We start from the raw sequence: 20,105 nt of genomic DNA, 5'->3' as shown, positions 1-20,105 counted from the left end.
TTATATAGAGAAGGTCATTAAAGTGATGATATGGTCCATGACGTGAAAGTGAAAAGCTACAAGAAAAGAGGAAAGGGAGAAACCATAAAGGATGAGAGAAGAGAGATGGAAGGGGAAGTTAAGAGAAAGGGAGTAAGAAAGGTAATAAATTTAAATTGAAGAGAGGAAAGAAAAAAGTTATATTTATATAAAAAAATCATCATGAGAGGTGGGATAATGAAGGGAAGGGAAGTCATGAACTGAGAGGTGGGATAGTGAAGGGAAGTCATGAACTGAGAGGTGGGATAGTGAAGGGAAGTCATGAACTGAGAGGTGGGATAGTGAAGGGAAGGGAAGTCATGAACTGAGAGGTGGGATAATGAAGGGAAGTCATGAACTGAGAGGTGGGATAGTGAAGGGAAGGGAAGTCATGAACTGAGAGGTGGGATAATGAAGGGAAGTCATGAACTGAGAGGTGGGATAATGAAGGGAAGGGAAGTCATGAACTGAGAGGTGGGATAGTGAAGGGAAGTCATGAACTGAGAGGTGGGATAATGAAGGGAAGGGAAGTCGTGAACTGAGAGGTGGGATAGTGAAGGGAAGTCATGAACTGAGAGGTGGGATAGTGAAGGGAAGTCATGAACTGAGAGGTGGGATAGTGAAGGGAAGTCATGAACTGAGAGGTGGGATAATGAAGGGAAGGGAAGTCATGAACTGAGAGGTGGGATAATGAAGGGAAGGGAAGTCATGAACTGAGAGGTGGGATAATGAAGGGAAGGGAAGTCATGAACTGAGAGGTGGGATAATGAAGGGAAGGGAAGTCATGAACTGAGAGGTGGGATAGTGAAGGGAAGGGAAGTCATGAACTGAGAGGTGGGATAGTGAAGGGAAGTCATGAACTGAGAGGTGGGATAGTGAAGGGAAGTCATGAACTGAGAGGTGGGATAGTGAAGGGAAGTCATGAACTGAGAGGTGGGATAGTGAAGGGAAGGGAAGTCATGAACTGAGAGGTGGGATAATGAAGGGAAGTCATGAACTGAGAGGTGGGATAGTGAAGGGAAGTCATGAACTGAGAGGTGGGGTAATGAAGGGAAGTCATGAACTGAGAGGTGGGATAGTGAAGGGAAGGGAAGTCATGAACTGAGAGGTGGGATAATGAAGGGAAGTCATGAAGTGAGCTGGTTGGCCACCATTGAAGTAATTCTGTTGTTGGGTTTGCTTCAAATTTCATATACAATTTAAGTTCAGTTCCACCTTTTACACAATTTGTATACAGAAATAAAAGGACGGAGACGTGATGGTCACAATTGACTAAGGACGGTGACAAGCTTCCTTTAGGAGACACTCCAGAGCACAGCTGCAGCAGGGGAGAAGTCCTGGATGTGACGGTTGGAGGAGGTGTCCTGGATGTGACAGTTGGAGGAGGTGTCTTGGATGTGACAGTTGGAGGAGGTGTCCTGGATGTGACGGTTGGAGGATGTGTCCTGGATGTGACAGTTGGAGGAGGTGTCTTGGATGTGACAGTTGGAGGAGGTGTCCTGGATGTGACAGTTGGAGGAGGTGTCCTGGATGTGACAGTTGGAGGATGTGTCCTGGATGTGACAGTTGGAGGAGGTGTCCTGCATGTGACAGTTGGAGGAGGTGTCCTGCATGTGACAGTTGGAGGAGGGGAGGAGGGTGGATGACATGCAAAGAGTATAACTATGGATGAAGAATAAGATGTAGTAAATTTTCAGGAGATTTGAGGTAAAGAATAGTTGACATTGATCCCTAGAAGTAGAGAGCGGCACAGAGAGGAGATGTAAGTGGAGCAGCTGCTAAGAAAGATAAGCCTGGAAATGAAATTTATGACTGAAGTGCTGCCAGCTTTAGGTTTAACATTAGTCCTGGTATAAAAATAAAAAGATATTTCCTAGTCCATGGTGTCCAGAGGTTTCTTCCTGACATCGCTCTTCTCCAGAACCTCCATCTTGAGAGAAGTTCTAGGACATGTGAAGTCTCTGCCAGGTACCAGAGTGTCTCCATGCATGCGCAGATGTGCTCCAGAGACCCCCAGCATGTCTGATATGTGTGAGATCTCACAATCCTGGGATGTGTGATGTGGAGATATGAAGAGGCAGTGTAAGCTTCGCTTTAAAGGAATCCTGTCACCAACTTTAATCTGCCAGTAAGACGATTGGTTGGAAATGAAGAATATCCGCTGCTCACTTGCACTCTTCTCCTTTCCATAAATTATTTTTTATTGACTTGCATTTTGCTTCTGAACATACCAGAAAATGTGACTACTTTAGGAAGAGCCACTTCCCAATCTCTGTCTCCTCCCTCTTTGCTTGTCATAGCTCTCTCCTCCTCTGGGAGTGTCTAATTACTGTCTGTGCTGGCCCAGCTCCTTCACCCCTTCCCTCTTTCCTGTAATGTAGCAGCCAGGAGAGAAGTGCAGGGGAATATTTTACAGCAGTGGATCTTAAAGCGGAGTTCCACCCAAGAATGGAACTTCCACTGTCCGGATTCCTCCCCCCCTCCGTTGTCACATTTGGCACCTTTCAGGGGGGAGGGAGGAGCAGATACCTGTCTAATACAGGCATTTGCTCCCACTTCTGGCAAAAGATCGCCGCAGAATCCACAGCAATCTACGCCATGTCCGCCAGGGCTCAGCATATTCTTCCAAAACCTTCCATGCCTCAACAGTGAAGAAAAAAGAGAATAAAAGAAGATTATCTATTGAAATGGTGGACGGCTCCGGATGGGGTTGGGTGTCACTGTGGGGAAATGATGGTGTTGGAGGGATTAGGTGACTCTGCAGTAGATGCAGTAGATTTTGTAACCTTGTAGGGGATGAGGTTTCTGGGGAGAGCTGTGGGACTTGTAGCAGATGGGGTTTCTCTAGGGGGCTGTGAGTCTCTCCAGAAGGATGGGGGCTTTCCAGGGGCACTGCGGTAGACAGGAGTGCACTACAAAGACTGGAAGAGCACTGTTGGAGGTTGGGGGCACTATGAGGAGCCTAGCAAGCTAAGGGGCACTGCAGGAGGCTAGGGGGACATTGTGGGAGGTTGAAGAGCATGGTGGGCCACAATGGAAGGTTGGACAGCACTATGGAAGATGGGGGGTATTGTGGGAGGTTGAGGCATCTTCAGCTGGCTGGAGACCAGGGGGAGCATTGTGGGAGGTTGGGGGGCATGGTGGGCCACTATAGATGTTTGGGCAGCACTATGGAAGCTGAAGGGTATTGCGGGAGGTTGAGGTATCTTCAGCTGGTTGGAGGCCAGGGGGAGCATTGTGGGAGGTTGAGGGGCATGGTGGGCCACAATGGAGGGTTGGCAACACTATGGGAGCTTGGGGGTATTGTGGGAGGTTGAGACATAATCAGCTGGCTGGGGGCCACAGAGAGGAAGGCTGTGGCTGGATGTTGGACCATGACTGGTGGTTTAGAACCACTGTTATAGCGTGTCACTTGAGTGACAGCTCCAAGTCTGCTGGGGATGCTGACATCACATCCAAGATGGCGGCACCCAGCAGCAATTTCAGGGCTTTTGGATGTCCACATAAGGGAGGTTTGTATAGGTAAACACCATGGGTAAAATAAATGAAATGAACATACAATCCTATGGGAGGTTTTTTGTTAAAATGAATGGTGTGATGACAGGGTCTCTTTAGTCATTGGCAGACCAGTTGGTAAAGCATTACCGTAGTGAAAACTGACAGGTTTACGCATGAATATTTCAATAGATTCATTAGTAAGGTACGGCAGACATCAGAGACGCTTTACATCTGAAAGTGATAAGATTTGCTGGAGCTTTGATGTGGGGGGTGAAGGATGGAGGAAGAGAAAGTTCACATGTAGCGGTGATAGCTGGAGGCGTAATAACCAATAACTCAGATTTGGAGGGGAGTTAGAGACCATTAATGAGATGAGAGACGGGTTTTTTGCGTAATTTATCACAGAGGGTGAAGGTTCAAGAGCAGAAAAATACAAACTGAATGTCATTGCATCCATACAGTGTCTAAAGTCAGCAATTAATTCTCCCAGGGGTGTTGTGTACAACAAGAATAGGAGGGGACCGAGCGCTGACCCCGTCCGCAACCAACCGATAAACAGCTATGCAGTGCAAAGACTAACAAGGAGGAGAAGTCAAGGGGTTGCTTAGGTAGTGTAACATTACTCATTGTTACTGAATTGCAGAACTTTCTTTGTCCACAAGATGGCGTTGCCAACTATGCCTTGCTTGGCCGTGATTGGACTTACAGGTTGCACCGGCGCTGTTTGGGAGATGTAGTCTTGAAGAAGAATTTCAACTTTAATCTTCCCTGGGCCACAACTACAAGGCCCATAAACACCTGGGAGCAGAAGGAGTGAAATAAAAAGCAAAAGCCGGGGATGGAGAGGGGCAGTTGGGGCAAGCTCACCAACCAGAAAGGAGAGAGTTGTGCTGTTTCAAGCTGTGCTGAGCCAAGCTGTGCTGTTTTAAGCTGTGCTGTTCTGAGCTGTTTCAAGCTGTGCTGAGCTAAGCCGTGGCAAAGCCAAGCCGCGCTTTGCCAAGCTGTGCTGTGCCAAGCTGTGCTGAGCCAAGCTTTGCTGAGCCAAGCCGCGCTTTGCCAAGCTGTGCTGTGCCAAGCTGTGCTGAGCCAAGCTGTGCTGTGCCAAGCTGTGCTGAGCCAAGCTGTGCTGTGCCAAGCTGTGCTGAGCCAAGCTGTGCTGTGCCAAGCTGTGCTAAGCCAAGCTGTGCTGTGTCAAGCTGTGCTGGGCCAAGCTGTGCTGTGCCAAGCTGTGCTGTGCCGAGCCGTGATGTGCCGAGCTGTGCTGTGCCCAGCCGTGCTGTGCCGAGCTGTGTTGTGCCAAGCTGTGCTGTGCCGAGCCAAGCCGAGCCATGCTGTTTCAAGCTGTGCCATGCCCATGGAGAGCATGGGTTGTTGTGCTGGATGCTGGAACCAGCAGGATTATCCAGGAAGCAGTTGAGCTATACCTGTGACTCGGGATAGCTGCACCCAGACTCGCGGTGAGAGTTGCCATCGCATTGGGTGCTGTTTTCCGTGTCTGTTTACAAGCCCCCCCCCCCCCCCCCACCATACAGAAAACCTATTGCCATCAGAGGACTGCTTTGGGAGGAATTCGGAGAGAGGGTCTTTGAACCATATCGCAGTTATAACCACCTGTTAACTTTTTCCCAGCCCAGACTTTTGGGGAGCCATTTCCCTTCCACTGACATTCTTCATCCAGGGATTTACCCCTCCCGCTGCCATACAGATCGCTAATTTATGGCCAATAAAGCATACATAGAGCGCAAGGCCATTCGTTCTGCGGAATGCTGACTTTACTTTGCTTCCCATCTGACTGCCATTGCTGCCTAACACTCTAAACCATTTTTTTTTAACCCAGCTACTGCCATTGGTCTTCCCTACTCCTTGCATCTGCTACAACAGAAGAGCATCATATTTACTGAGCCCAGCCTGTATAATACTCTGCAGTTTACCGCTACTCTCTGATTCATTGTCACCACATTGCACGCCAACGGTTTTAATGGGCCCCAATGTAGCCGGCAGATAATCTTTACAAAAGACTTGCCTGAGATACTCTAGCACTGAGGGCAGAATTGGGTTTCTGTTGCAGAGTTTAATGTACCTATTAGCAAAAGGATATTAGGCATAGGACACACCCCCTGCCACACCCCCTTAAAGGAGAATTATACAAAAAAAAGACCCACAAGTGCTTCTTTTTAGCACTATTATTCCTTTATAGTAGAGGATGTGTATGAATTCTATTTGGAGAATAAGGATACTGTTTAGTGTCACTTTAATCTTGAGAAGGATTAATGTGGAGTAACACAAAGCCCACAGGCCATTTCATGTGGCCCCTCGCACCCAGGGCTCTGCCACCTCCGGCTCTTGCCCTCTGCTCCCCACTGTCACTTGTAAACACCGAAGCTTTCTATGTTTACAAGGACAGTTTTCCTCTCGCCAACTCTCATAGGTCCCTGACTGTCCCGCTCTCACGACGGGGACAAGAGAGATGCAAGTGCATTGTGGGAGGGGCATCACGTGGTAAACTGCACTGTGATCTCATCTCTGCCCATGTGCACAGATGCCGACCAATGATCTTCCTGTAAACAGCACCCCCTGAACTCTGCACTCTGTACAGAGCACACTCCTGAACTCTGCACTTTGTACACATCACACCCCTGAACTCTGCACTCTGTACACAGAACCCCTCTGAACTCTGCACTCTGTACACATCACACCCCTGAACTCTGCACTCTGTACACAGAACCCCTCTGAACTCTGCACTTTGTACACATCACACCCCTGAACTCTGCACTCTGTACACAGCACCCCCCTGAACTATGCACTCTGTACACAGCACCCCCCTGAACTCTGCACTCTGTACACAGCACCCCCCCTGAACTCTGCACTCTGTAAACAGCACCCCCTGAACTCTGGACTCTGTACAGAGCACACTCCTGAACTCTGCACTTTGTACACATCACACTCCTGAACTCTGCACTCTGTACATAGCCCACCCCTAAACTCTGCACTCTGTAGATAGCCCACCTCTAAACTCTGCACTCTGTACACAGCACACTCCTGAACTCTGCACATAGCACCCCCCTGAACCCTGCACTCTGTACATAGCACCCCCCTGAATTCTGCACATAGCACCCACCTGAACCCTGCACTCTGTACACACCACACCCCTGAACTCTGCACTCTGTACATAGCCCACCTCTAAACTCTGCACTCTGTACACAGCACACTCCTGAACTCTGCACATAGCACCCCCCTGAACCCTGCACTCTGTACACAGCACCCCCCTGAACTCTGCACTCAGTACACAGCACCCCCCTGAACGCTGCACTCTGTACACAGCACCCCCTAAACTCTGCACTCTGTACATAGCCCACCCCTGAACTCTGCACTCTGTACACAGTACACCCCTGGCCTCTGCACTCTGTACATCGCCCACCCCTAAACTTTGCACTCTGTACACAGCACACCCCTGAACTCTGCACTCTGTACATAGCACCCCCCTGAACTCTGCACTCTGTACACAGGACACCCCTGAACTCTGCACTCTGTATATAGGGAACCCTTGAAACTGCACTCTGTACACAGCACACCCTGGAACTCTGCACTCTGTAGATAGCACACCCCTGAACCCCGCACTCTGTAAATAGGGAACCCCTGAACTCTGCACTCTGTACACAGCACCCCCCTGAACTCTGCACTCAGCACCCCCTGAACTCTGCACTCTGTACATAGCCCACCCCTAAACTCTGTACTCTGTATACATCACATTCCTGAACTCTGCACTCCGTACACAGCACACACCTGAACCCTGCATTCTGTACATAGCACACCCCTGAACTCTGCACTCTGTACATAGCACCCCCCTGAATTCTGCACTCTGTACATAGCACACCCCTGAACTTTGAACTGGGTACACAGCATACTCCTGAACTCTGCACTCTGTACACAGCACACCCCTGAACTCCACACATAACGCACTCTTGGTATTTATTGTCCTTTAGGCTCCTTCTACCCTGCAATTTGGCGTGGTTGGGTTCCAGCACCTATTCCATGAGAAAAAAAGCCATGGATACATTTATATATTCTTACAGACACATCTGGCCCTTTGAGGGCAACCGCATGGCTGATGTGACCTGCGAATAATTTGAGTTTGAAACCCCTGGATCTGTAATGCCATTCAGTAAGGCTGCTGATTGATTTGCTTGGACATATAATGATCAAGGAACATCATTTTTACAGAATCGTTTGCCTTCTATGTTTAATGCAGAATTACACTCTTCAATACTCACCTCCCCCCCGGCGATGTGATGTCTACGAGCCCCTTAATGGTGGCAAAATCTTCTCCCCAAAGTTTCAGGCCATATTAAAACCCTATAGGGGAAACCAGGTGTATAGCTGTACCACTGGAGGCTAGAGCAGGAAAATTGAGCCTTGTAGGCCTTGTGTGGGCATCCATGGTTGTATTGACCTGACTTCTCTAGACACTTTGTAGTACAGGCTGATGAGTCCGGGTCCGGGCGGTCGATCGGTCCCCGCACTTAACTCATCTTGGTCACAACAACTCCCATTGGAATCCATGCGTCAGGTGCCCCGCATGTAAATTAGGGACCGGATTAGGGGGGCAGCGCTCCGTGTGGACGGGCCGCCACTGTTTGAAGCTCTCTGAATTTAAATTTTATTGTAAAATGCCATCCTGTTGACAAGATGGGGAATGCAGAAGCCTTGTCCCGGGTTCAAGTGTACTTGGAGACCTGTGTTAGAATGGGACAGCAGGCCGGTCAAATCTACTACTTGTGTCCGGGGCAGGAAAAAAATTTGTCCCACATTCAGGCAGTTTTCTGGATATTTTTTCGTTTCATCGATTTAGCAAGGAAGTTGCAGGCCGATGTTAGGCTGCAGTCTGTCCGCTGACATTAAGATGGCGCTGTTCTGCTTCTTCAGGCTGGCAGAAAACCTTTTGGGGCTAATTTCTCCTCAATTATAGGCTCCATCTTGGTGGCGAGTGGCATCGCCTATTGGATGCTGAAATCCTGCCAGATGTGGGCAGCCATCTTGACACAGAAGTGCTTAAATAGCAGATTCTACATCATTCAGTGCTCCCGCAGTATGGGAGTAGGTCAGTGACACAAGCCAACGTGTTAGGGAGAGGTACCTGTTGAGGAAGGAAAGCGTAGATTTCCCCATACAGGGCATCTCTTTTGCCAGATTTTTTAAATTGTCTCTCACCATCAGCCAAACTGCAAGGACTTTGGGGATTTCAGGGCAACCCAGGAATCTGCATGTCACAGACTTACAGCTGTTTTACTGTGTTTTCAAGTTATCCAGAAGAAGCAGGTCATGGTCACTAGTTGACCTTTATGCCCATCCGGACTTCTAGCCTGGGCACTCCATCAGCGCTTCCCCGGATCCAGGCCACATTCACATGGAATTGTATAGCGGCTGAGAACAGTAGGAATACCCGCTAACTTTACAAGGAGCTGCTTTGAAGGTCCATTGTCCTGCCATGTCGCTCTTTTGGGACTATGTTCTCCTTGTGGTAGGACATGGGCCGGGGTGGTTACTGAGAGGCAGCTTGCGTAGGAACCTCGGAATTTATATCTTAATGGGGTTTGGTAACTACGGCTATGGAACTGTTGCCTGATTACCAGTGGCATCTGGTGGGTTTCCTTTGGGGGGGGCTTTTGGGGGCTGTGGTGTCCTCCAGCACTGTGGCGGCGGGGTGCGTGTGCAGCGGCTCCGGTGTCTGCTCCTTAATCGGCTTCCTCTGCCGTCTCTGCTCTCTTCCACTTAAGCACCAGGCATCCAATAGGAACACTTGATACTTTGGCCAATCGGAAAAAAGGTCTCACGACCTGCCTCCTGATTGGCGGGGAGGAACTTTAGTGTGAAAATAGCAAAAATTCCGTCACTGTTATCACACAGCTGGGTGGGCTTAGGGCGCAGTGCCCTCCTCGCTGAGCCCACCCTTTTTGAAGCCAATTAGAGCCTCTGGCTCTAATCATGTGCTTCACAACCCCCCCCCCCCCCCATTGGAATCCATAGTCTGGCGCCCTCATATGTAGATCAGGGGGCCGGACACATGGATGTGGGGACGGCGCCTGGGACTGGTTATGGGTGGTTACTCTACGGACGGCACTTAGCACTTGTGTTCCAGAGCTTGGGAAGCAGCTTCTTGGCAGAGATACCTGGTTGGGGTGTCCAGAATCCGCCATACTGGATACTTCCTCCAAGGGAAGTGCTCCTCCTCGGGCATTCTATGGTCTGTTAGGTAATATTATATTGCTATTAAAGTGCCTTGCGGACAGAAGTCTCAGTGTGTAACCCCCAACATACAGTAAATATGGTGCCGTTTCTGTAACGTACCTTATTCCTGATATCATTTGATCTCGGCAATCTAAAGAAACGTTTAAATACCGCTATGTGTTGACTCCTCCCACTTTTTGGATATACTAAAGCCATGCAGGGCCCTTAACACACTTAGTAGCAGAAGAAATCGCTGTTTGTTTCACCATATCTTTTGCAAACAGATTCTAAATGGGAGGGTCTGGTTCATTATAATCACCTGGTGCACATTCAGAGTTCTAATGAGAAACGTTGCATCCCTTTAGAAGTATTTAACCCTTGGGGAGCATCTCACCAAAACTTAGATTGCTATTACAGGGGGGGTGACTGAAATGTATCTTAGTGCAGACTTCTGGGAAGATCGGTAAGCCAAGCAGGAAATGACATAACTGTGGGGCGTTGTTCTGTACTCCAGTGGTGCACAGAGGACCTCCTCCAGGCTGCCATATTGCATTGAATTTTTTGTAAAATGACAGTATTTAAAACGAGAAGCTATTTATAATAACATTAAATGACAACACAGCTTTTGCAGTAATTGTATGTAGAGCGCCCCCTCCATTTATAACATTTGTATTGTGTGATTTTTCTGGATTTTTGGTTGATATTCTGTCTCTATCATATAAAATACACCTATGATAAAAATTATAGACCCTTCATTTCTATGTAAGTGGGCAAAACTTACACAATCTGCAGGGGAGACGATCAGTATTTTCCCCACTGTACTACCGGGACGGGGGAGGGTGTTAGTTCACATTACACTTTTTTCTGAAAAGGTGAATTAACCCTTTAGATGTACTGTTACTCCATAGGGACAAGGGGGTAGGGACATTTTCCATTCTTCGCCTTCAATTTTTCCCATCACTTTGATTTTTCCCCAATAACCGAATGTTCAGAAAATGAACATGGGGTGGAAAGGGTGACTTCACAAGTTGTAGAGTTGGGGAAGCTCCCTATGGGGGGGGGGGGGGAGATCCTCCATGGGGTGGGAAGGGTGACTTCACAAGTTGTAGAGTCGGGGAAGCTATCTATGGGATGGGGGTCTTCCATGGGGTGGGAAGGGTGACTTCACAAGTTTTAGAGTTGGGGAAGCTCCCTATGGGGGGGGGGGTCTTCCATGGGGTGGGAAGAGTGACTTCACAAGTTGTAGAGTCGTGGAAGCTCTTTATGAGGGGGTGGGGGTCTTCCATGGGGTGGGAAGGGTGACTTCACAAGTTGTAGAGTTGGGGAAGCTCCCTATGGGGGGGAGATCCTCCATGGGGTGGGAAGGGTGACTTCACAAGTTGTAGAGTTGGGGAAGCTCCCTATGGGGGGGGGGTCTTCCATGGGGTGGGAAGAGTGACTTCACAAGTTGTAGAGTTGGGGAAGCTCTCTACGGGGGGGGGGGGGGAATCCTCCATGGGGTGTAAAGGGTGACTGCACAAGTAGAGTTGGGGCAGCTCTCTATGGGGGGTGGGGGTCTTCCATGGGGTGGATAGGGTGACTTCACAAGTTGTAGAGTCGGGGAAGCTCTCTATGAGGGGTCTTCCATGGGGTGGGAAGGGTGACTTCACAAGTTGTAGAGTAAGGGACGCTCTCTATGGGGGGTCTTCCATGGGGTGGGAAGGGTGACTTTACAAGTTGTAGAGTCAGAGAAGCTCTCTATGAGGGGGTGGGGGGTCTTCCATGGGGTGGGAAGGGTGACTTCACAAGTTGTAGAGTAAGGGAAGCTCTCTATGGGGGGGGGGTGGAGGGTGGGTCTTTCATGGGGTGGGAAGGGTGATTTCACAAGTTGTGGAGTCAGGGAAGCTCGTTATGGGGGGGGGGTCCTCCATAGGGTGGGAAGGGTGACTCCACAAGTTGTATGAAGTTGGGGAAGCTCTCTATGAGTGGGATATTCCATGGGGTGGGAAGGGTGACTTCACAAGTTGTAGAGTTGGAGAAGCCCTCTATGGGGGGAAGGTCCTCCATGGGGTGGTAAGGGTGAATTCACAAGTTGCAGGAAGTTGGGGAAGCTCCCTATGGGGGGTGGGGGGTCTTCCATGGGGTGGGAAGGGTGACTTCACAAGTTGTAGAGTTGGGGAAGCTCTCTATGGGGGGGGGTGACTTCACAAGTTGTAGGAAGTTGGGGAAGCTCCCTATGGGGGGGGGGGGGACTTCACAAGTTGTAGGAAGTTGGGGAAGCTCCCTACGGGGGGTCCTCCATGGGGTGGGAGGGGTGACTTCACAAGTTGTAGGAAGTTGGGGAAGCTCCCTATGGGGGGGGGTGACTTCACAAGTTGTAGGAAGTTGGGGAAGCTCCCTATGGGGGGGTCCTCCATGGGGTGGGAAGGGTGACTTCACAAGTTGTAGCGTTGGGGAAGTTCTTTATGGGGGGGGGGGGTGACTTCACAAGTTGTAGAGTTGGGGAAGCTCTCTATGGGGGGGTTACTTCACAAGTTGTAGGAAGTTGGGGAAGCTCTCTATGGGGGGGGTCCTCCATGGGGTGGGAAGGGTGACTTCACAAGTTGTAAGAAGTTGGGGAAGCTCCCTATGGGGGGTGGGGGGTCTTCCATGGGGTGGTAAGGGTGACTTCACAAGTTGTAGAGTTGGGGAAGCTCCCTATGGGGGGGGGGCTTCACAAGTTGTAGGAAGTTGGGGAAGCTCCCTATGGGGGGAGTCCTCCATGGGGTGGGAAGGGTGACCTCACAAGTTGTAAGAAGTTGGGGAAGCTCCCTATGGGGGTGGGGGGTCTTCCATGGGGTGGTAAGGGTGACTTCACAAGTTGTAGAGTTGGGGAAGCTCTCTATGGGGGGTCTTCCATGGGGTGGGAAGGGTGACTTCACAAGTTGTAGAGTTGGGGAAGCTCCCTATGGGGGGGGGGCTTCACAAGTTGTAGGAAGTTGGGGAAGCTCCCTATGGGGGGGGTCCTCCATGGGGTGGGAAGGGTGACCTCACAAGTTGTAAGAAGTTGGGGAAGCTCCCTATGGGGGTGGGGGGTCTTCCATGGGGTGGTAAGGGTGACTTCACAAGTTGTAGAGTTGGGGAAGCTCTCTATGGGGGGTCTTCCATGGGGTGGGAAGGGTGACTTCACAAGTTGTAGAGTTGGGGAAGCTCTCTATGGGTGGGGGGGTGACTTCACCAGTTGTAGGAAGTTGGGGAAGCTCCCTATGGGGGGGGGGACTTCACAAGTTGTAGGGAGTTGGGGAAGCTCTCTGTGGGGGGGGTGAGTTCACAAGTTGTAGGAAGTTGGGGAAGCTCCCTATGGGGGGTGGGGGGTCTTCCATGGGGTGGGAAGGGTGACTTCACAAGTCATAGCGTTGGGGAAGTTCTTTATGGGGGGGGGGTGACTTCACAAGTTGTAGAGTTGGGGAAGCTCTTTATGTGGGGGGTGACTTCGGAAGTTGGGGAAGCTTTCTTTTGGGGGGGGGTGCTTCACAAGTTGTGGAAGGTTGGGGAAGCTCTCCATGGGGGAGGGTCCTCCATGGGGTGGAAAGGGTGACTTCACAAGTTGTAGAGTCAGGGAAGTTCTCTATGGGGGGTCTTCCATGAGGTGGGAAGGGTGACTTCACAAGTTGTAGAGTTGGGGAAGCTCTCTATGGGGGGGGGGTGACTTCACAAGTTGTAGGAAGCTGGGGAAGCTCTCTATGGGGGGGTTCCTCCATGGGGTGGGAAGGGTGACTTCACAAGTTGTAAGAAGTTGGGGAGGCTCCCTATGGGGGGTGGGGGGTCTTCCATGGGGTGGTAAGGGTGACTTCACAAGTTGTAGAGTTGGGGAAGCTCCCTATGGGGGGGGGGCTTCACAAGTTGTAGGAAGTTGGGGAAGCTCCCTATGGGGGGGGTCCTCCATGGGGTGGGAAGGGTGACCTCACAAGTTGTAAGAAGTTGGGGAAGCTCCCTATGGGGGTGGGGGGTCTTCCATGGGGTGGTAAGGGTGACTTCACAAGTTGTAGAGTTGGGGAAGCTCTCTATGGGGGGTCTTCCATGGGTGGGAAGGGTGACTTCACAAGTTGTAGAGTTGGGGAAGTTCCCTATGGGGGGGGGGGGCTTCACAAGTTGTAGGGAGTTGGGGAACCTCTCTATGGGGGGGGGGTGAGTTCACAAGTTGTAGGAAGTTGGGGAAGCTCCCTATGGGGGGTGGGGGGTCTTCCATGGGGTGGGAAGGGTGACTTCACAAGTCATAGCGTTGGGGAAGTTCTTTATGGGGGGGGTGACTTCACAAGTTGTAGAGTTGGGGAAGCTCTTTATGTGGGGGGTGACTTCGGAAGTTGGGGAAGCTCTCTTTGGGGGGGGGGGTGCTTCACAAGTTGTGGAAGGTTGGGGAAGCTCTCCATGGGGGAGGGTCCTCCATGGGGTGGGAAGGGTGACTTCACAAGTTGTAGAGTCGGGGAAGTTCTCTATGAGGGGTCTTCCATGGGGTGGGAAGGGTGACTTTACAAGTTGTAGAGTTGGGGAAGCTCCCTATGGGGGGGGCTTCACAAGTTGTAGGAAGTTGGGGAAGCTCCCTATGGGGGGGGGTCCTCCATGGGGTGGGAAGGGTGACCTCACAAGTTGTAAGAAGTTGGGGAAGCTCCCTATGGGGGTGGGGGGTCTTCCATGGGGTGGTAAGGGTGACTTCACAAGTTGTAGAGTTGGGGAAGCTCTCTATGGGGGGTCTTCCATGGGGTGTTAAGGGTGACTTCACAAGTTGTAGAGTTGGGGAAGCTCCCTATGGGGGGGGTGACTTAACCAGTTTTAGGAAGTTGGGGAAGCTCCCTATGGGGGGGGGGACTTCACAAGTTGTAAGGGAGTTGGGGAAGCTCTCTAGGGGGGGTGAGTTCACAAGTTGTAGGAAGTTGGGGAAGCTCCCTATGGGGGGTGGGGGTCTTCCATGGGGTGGGAAGGGTGACATCACAAGTCATAGCATTGGGGAAGTTCTTTATGGGGGGGGGGGTGACTTCACAAGTTGTAGAGTTGGGGAAGCTCTTTATGTGGGGGGTGACTTCGGAAGTTGGGGAAGCTCTCTTTAGGGGGGGGGGGTGCTTCACAAGTTGTGGAAGGTTGGGGAAGCTCTCCATGGGGGAGGGTCCTCCATGGGGTGGGAAGGGTGACTTCACAAGTTGTAGAGTCGGGGAAGTTCTCTATGGGGGGTCTTCCATGGGGTGGGAAGGGTGACTTCACAAGTTGTAGAGTTGGGGAAGCTCCCTATGGGGGGGGGCTTTAAAAGTTGTAGGAAGTTGGGGAAGCTCCCTATGGGGGGGGTCCTCCATGGGGTGGGAAGGGTGACCTCACAAGTTGTAAGAAGTTGGGGAAGCTCCCTATGCCCGTGGGGGGTCTTCCATGGGGTGGTAAGGGTGACTTCACAAGTTGTAGAGTTGGGGAAACTCTCTATGGGGGGTCTTCCATGGGGTGTTAAGGGTGACTTCACAAGTTGTAGAGTTGGGGAAGCTCTCTATGGGGGGTCTTCCATGGGGTGGGAAGGGTGACTTCACAAGTTGTAGAGTTGGGGAAGCTCCCTATGGGGGGGGGGCTTCACAAGTTGTAGGAAGTTGGGGAAGCTCCCTATGGGGGGGGTCCTCCATGGGGTGGGAAGGGTGACCTCACAAGTTGTAAGAAGTTGGGGAAGCTCCCTATGGGGGTGGGGGGTCTTCCATGGGGTGGTAAGGGTGACTTCACAAGTTGTAGAGTTGGGGAAGCTCTCTATGGGGGGTCTTCCATGGGGTGGGAAGGGTGACTTCACAAGTTGTAGAGTTGGGGAAGCTCTCTATGGGGGGGGGTGACTTCACAAGTTGTAGGAAGTTGGGGAAGCTCCCTATGGGGGGTGGGGGGTCTTCCATGGGGTGGGAAGGGTGACTTCACAAGTCATAGCGTTGGGGAAGCTCTTTATGTGGGGGGTGACTTCGGAAGTTGGGGAAGCTCTCTTTGGGGGGGGGGTGCTTCACAAGTTGTGGAAGGTTGGGGAAGCTCTCCATGGGGGAGGGTCCTCCATGGGGTGGGAAGGGTGACTTCACAAGTTGTAGAGTCGGGGAAGTTCTCTATGGGGGGTCTTCCATGGGGTGGGAAGGGTGACTTTACAAGTTGTAGAGTTGGGGAAGCTCCCTATGGGGGGGGCTTCACAAGTTGTAGGAAGTTGGGGAAGCTCCCTATGGGGGGGTCCTCCATGGGGTGGGAAGGGTGACCTCACAAGTTGTAAGAAGTTGGGGAAGCTCCCTATGGGGGTGGGGGGTCTTTCATGGGGTGGTAAGGGTGACTTCACAAGTTGTAGAGTTGGGGAAACTCTCTATGGGGGGTCTTCCATGGGGTGTTAAGGGTGACTTCACAAGTTGCAGAGTCGGGGAAGTTCTCTATGGGGGGTCTTCCATGGGGTGGGAAGGGTGACTTCACAAGTTGTAGAGTTGGGGAAGCTCCCTATGGGGGGGGCTTCAAAAGTTGTAGGAAGTTGGGGAAGCTCCCTATGGGGGGGGGGGGGTCCTCCATGGGGTGGGAAGGGTGACCTCACAAGTTGTAAGAAGTTGGGGAAGCTCCCTATGGGGGTGGTGGGTCTTCCATGGGGTGGGAAGGGTGACTTCACAAGTTGTAGAGTTGGGGAAACTCTCTATGGGGGGTCTCCCATGGGGTGTTAAGGGTGACTTCACAAGTTGTAGAGTTGGGGAAGCTCCCTATGGGGGGGGGGGGACTTCACAAGTTGTAGGAAGTTGGGGAAGCTCCCTATGGGGGGGGGACTTCACAAGTTGTAGGAAGTTGGGGAAGCTCCCTATGGGGGGTGGGGGGTCTTCCATGGGGTGGGAAGGGTGACTTCACAAGTCATAGCGTTGGGGAAGTTCTTTATGGGGGGGGGGGGTGACTTCACAAGTTGTAGAGTTGGGGAAGTTCTTTATGGGGGGGGGGGGGTGACTTCGAAAGTTGGGGAAGCTCTCTTTGGGGGGGGGGGGGGGGTGCTTCACAAGTTGTGGAAGGTTGGGAAAGCTCTCCATGGGGTGGGAAGGGTGACTTCACAAGTTGTGGAAGGTTGGGGAAGCTCTCCATGGGGGAGGGTCCTCCATGGGGTGGGAAGGGTGACTTCACAAGTTGTAGGAAGTTGGGGGGAAGCTCTCTTTGGGGGGGGGGGTCTTCCATGTGGGATCCAGGCTAGTTTCCCGTTGAAGACTTTTCGGGAGTTTTCATATTTGGCACAGACAATTCCAGGTGATCTTCCAATGACTACACCCAGATCTCTAGTCTCCCCCCCCAGCCTGGAATGCAGCTTCCTATCCCCCCCAGGCTGAGCCATCAGCTGGGAAGTTCCTCCCCCTCCTCCTCCTCCTCTTTGGCTCCTCTGGTCTCCTCCATCCAGTTTGCACCCCCAATAATATAATGAGGTTCCCCCTGATGATTTTGCTCCCCCTCTCTCTGGCTCAGAGCCTCTCTCTGCCGCCCCCCGATGAGCTGCTGATGGACGGGGTGGCCCTCTTCTCCCGGGGGGATTGGTCCGGGGCCCGGGACCGGCTCTGGGGGGCCCTGCGGAGCCTGCGGGAGGTGCGGGGGGCCCGGCTGCGCTGTGCGGAGGAGTGCGGGCCCCGGGGGGCCCATCTGGAGGAGTTGGTACTGGAGAGGGCCGACTGTCTACTGAGCTGCGAGAAGATCCAACTGGGGGAACCTTCTCTCTACAGACTGACCCAGGAGACCGAGAAGATCTTCCTGAGGGGGGCGCCCTACAACTACCTACAACTGGCGCACTACAAGGTCAGCAGGGGTGGGTGCAATGCTCTGCAGTGGGTGGGTGCAATGCTCTGCAGGATATAAGTGCAGTGGTCTGCAGAGTATGAGTGCTGTCATTTGTAACTGGGTGTAATGCTCTGCAGAGTATGAGTGATGTGAGCTGTAACTGGGTGTAATGCTCTGCAGAGTATGAGTGATGTGAGCTGTAACTGGGTGTAATGCTCTGCAGAGTATGAGTGCTGTCATTTGTAACTGGGTGTAATGCTCTGCAGAGTATGAGTGATGTGAGCTGTAACTGGGTGTAATGCTCTGCAGGGTATGGGTTCAGTGTTCTGTAACTGGGTATAGTGGTCTGCAGGCTATGACATGGTGCAATCCTCTGCAACTAGTTTATTGCCTTGCAAGGTATGAATGCTGTGGGCTATAACTTGTTGTAATGCTCTGCAGAGTATGCGTGTAGTGGTCTACGGGGTATGGGGGGCAGTGGGCTTATAACCTGGTGCAATGCTCTTCAAGGTATGAGCTCTGGGGTCTATAACTGGGTGCAATGTTCTGCAAGGTGCGAGAGCAGTGGGCTATAACTTGGTGTGATGCTCTGCAGGGTAAGAGCTCTGTGGGCTAAAACTTGGGGAAATGCTCTGCGGGGTATTGGCTCCCTGTTCTGTAACCGGGTGCAACGCTCTGCAGAGTATGGTGTCTTTGGTGTGCAGTGGGGAGCATTGTTTCTGAATGTGGGTGAAGTGGCCTGTACCTGGGTGCAATGCTCTGCAGAGCATGGGGGGGGCATTGGTATGTAAGTGGGTGCGATGCTCTGCCTAGCTAGATGTCCCATTACATATGGGCTCAGTGAGCTCTGGGTGCAATGATCTGCAGAGTATGGGTGTAGGGGGTATGGGGGGCAGTGGGCTTATAACCTGTGCAATGCTCTTCAAGGCATGAGCTCTGGGGTCTATAACTTGGTGTGATGCTCTGCAGGGTAAGAGCTCTGTCGGCTAAAACTTGGGGAAATGCTCTGCAGGGTATTGGTTCCCTGTTCTGTAACTGGGTGCAACGCTCTGCAGAGTATGGTGTCTGTGGTGTGAAGCGGGAAGCATAATATATGGGTGAAGTGGCCTGTACCTGGGTGCAATGCTCTGCAGAGCATGGGGGCAGTGGTATGCCTAGGTATACGGGCTCAGTGAGCTCTGGGTGCAATGATCTGCAGTTAACAAGGAACATGCCCCTAAAGAGCACAATACTCTACTCTTCAGTTCAGTGGCTGCGATGCTCTGCAGGAAATAAGTGCAATGTTCTGCACTCACAGAATGTTCTGCTTTGGATGTACTATACAGGGAATAAAATCTGAAGTGACTGGGTGCAATACTCTGCAGACCCACTGACTGAGTGCAATACTCTGCAGACCACTGACTGAGTGCAATACTCTGCAGACCACTGACTGAGTGCAATACTCTGCAGACCACTGACTGGGTACAATACTCTGCAGACCACTGACTGGGTGCAATACTCTGCAGACCACTGACTGGGTGCAATACTCTGCAGACCACTGACTGGGTACAATACTCTGCAGACCACTGACTGGGTGCAATACTCTGCAGACCACTGACTGGGTGCAATACTCTGCAGACCACTGACTGAGTGCAATACTCTGCAGACCACTGACTGGGTGCAATACTCTGCATTGGGGGAGGGCAGTCTAGGTGCACCATACAGGAACTCTTCCCCTGGAGGGGGAGGGGGGTGTCACCAGACTGACAGTTGGGGGAGGGGTGTACACAGGACCAGCATGCACTGGTTTGCACACGTGGATATGTGTATAGTGAGGGGGGGGGATGGGCGGGGGCTCCACAGGAAGTTGTTGTTACTTTATAGTTACATTGTATGAATATTTGTAAACAGAAGAGATATAAATAGAAACAATCACATCCTTTCCTCTCTGTATAGATTGATACATCAGATTGTGTAATGAGATCTGATTGGTTCTTCTCCTGCGATGGCTCCGCCCCGGAACCTGTATGATCCCCATGTGGGGATGAGTTGGCATTCCGGAAATCTTCTCATTCGTTTTCATTGCTCCCAATGTCCCATAATAATCTACAGGGGGGTCATTCACAACGCACGTCGCACACACGCAGGAATACGCTGTAATCACGCCCTTCGGTAAAACACATTGCAGTTCCTCGCCATGCATTACAGGGCGTCAAGCTACTCACAGATTCCAAATGTCTGCAGTGGATCACTTTTCAGAGGTCACCTGTTTTAACCCTGTAAATACCACATCACCGCTCTGCGACAATTCCAAATGTCCTGCTTTTTTTTTTTTTTTCAGCGTTTGATGAATGTTGGGGTGACCTGAACCCCAAACTGGCTTCTTCTTGTGTTGCGCTGTGGGAGCGTCCAATCCCTAAGGGGCCAATTCACGCCATAGAAACGCAGAGCGGGGGCCTTCCAGACGCTGTTCTGCATGCGTGTTTTTCATGAAGTCCTCTGCGGTTTTTTCCTCTTTTTTTTTCTTAAAATGGTTGTTTATTATTATTATTATAGAGGATTTATACCCAAATTATTCATTTTTACCTACAGATGAGTCTATAATAAGACTTACCCGTACGGTTTAGGAAATATTCACTTTGCATGCA

General features: G+C 51.4%; 1 protein-coding gene across 1 annotated transcript in view; it reads left to right on the top strand.

Annotated features, from left to right (window-relative positions):
- The first annotated feature begins 17,064 nt into the window (after positions 1-17,064).
- P3H3 (prolyl 3-hydroxylase 3) overlaps positions 17,065-20,105 on the top strand; it is a 68,323-nt gene continuing 65,282 nt past the window's right edge. The window contains exon 1 of the mRNA XM_073595374.1: positions 17,065-17,496. Coding sequence (XP_073451475.1) covers positions 17,128-17,496 — 369 coding nt within the window. The 5' untranslated portion in view covers positions 17,065-17,127. The remainder of the gene's footprint in view (positions 17,497-20,105) is intronic.

This window comes from Aquarana catesbeiana, linkage group LG08 (genome assembly GCF_042186555.1).
Source record: "Aquarana catesbeiana isolate 2022-GZ linkage group LG08, ASM4218655v1, whole genome shotgun sequence".
Taxonomy (NCBI): Eukaryota; Metazoa; Chordata; class Amphibia; order Anura; family Ranidae; genus Aquarana; species Aquarana catesbeiana.
The sequence above is the reverse complement of the archived record's forward strand: the minus strand, read 5'-3'. Positions and strand labels throughout refer to the sequence as shown.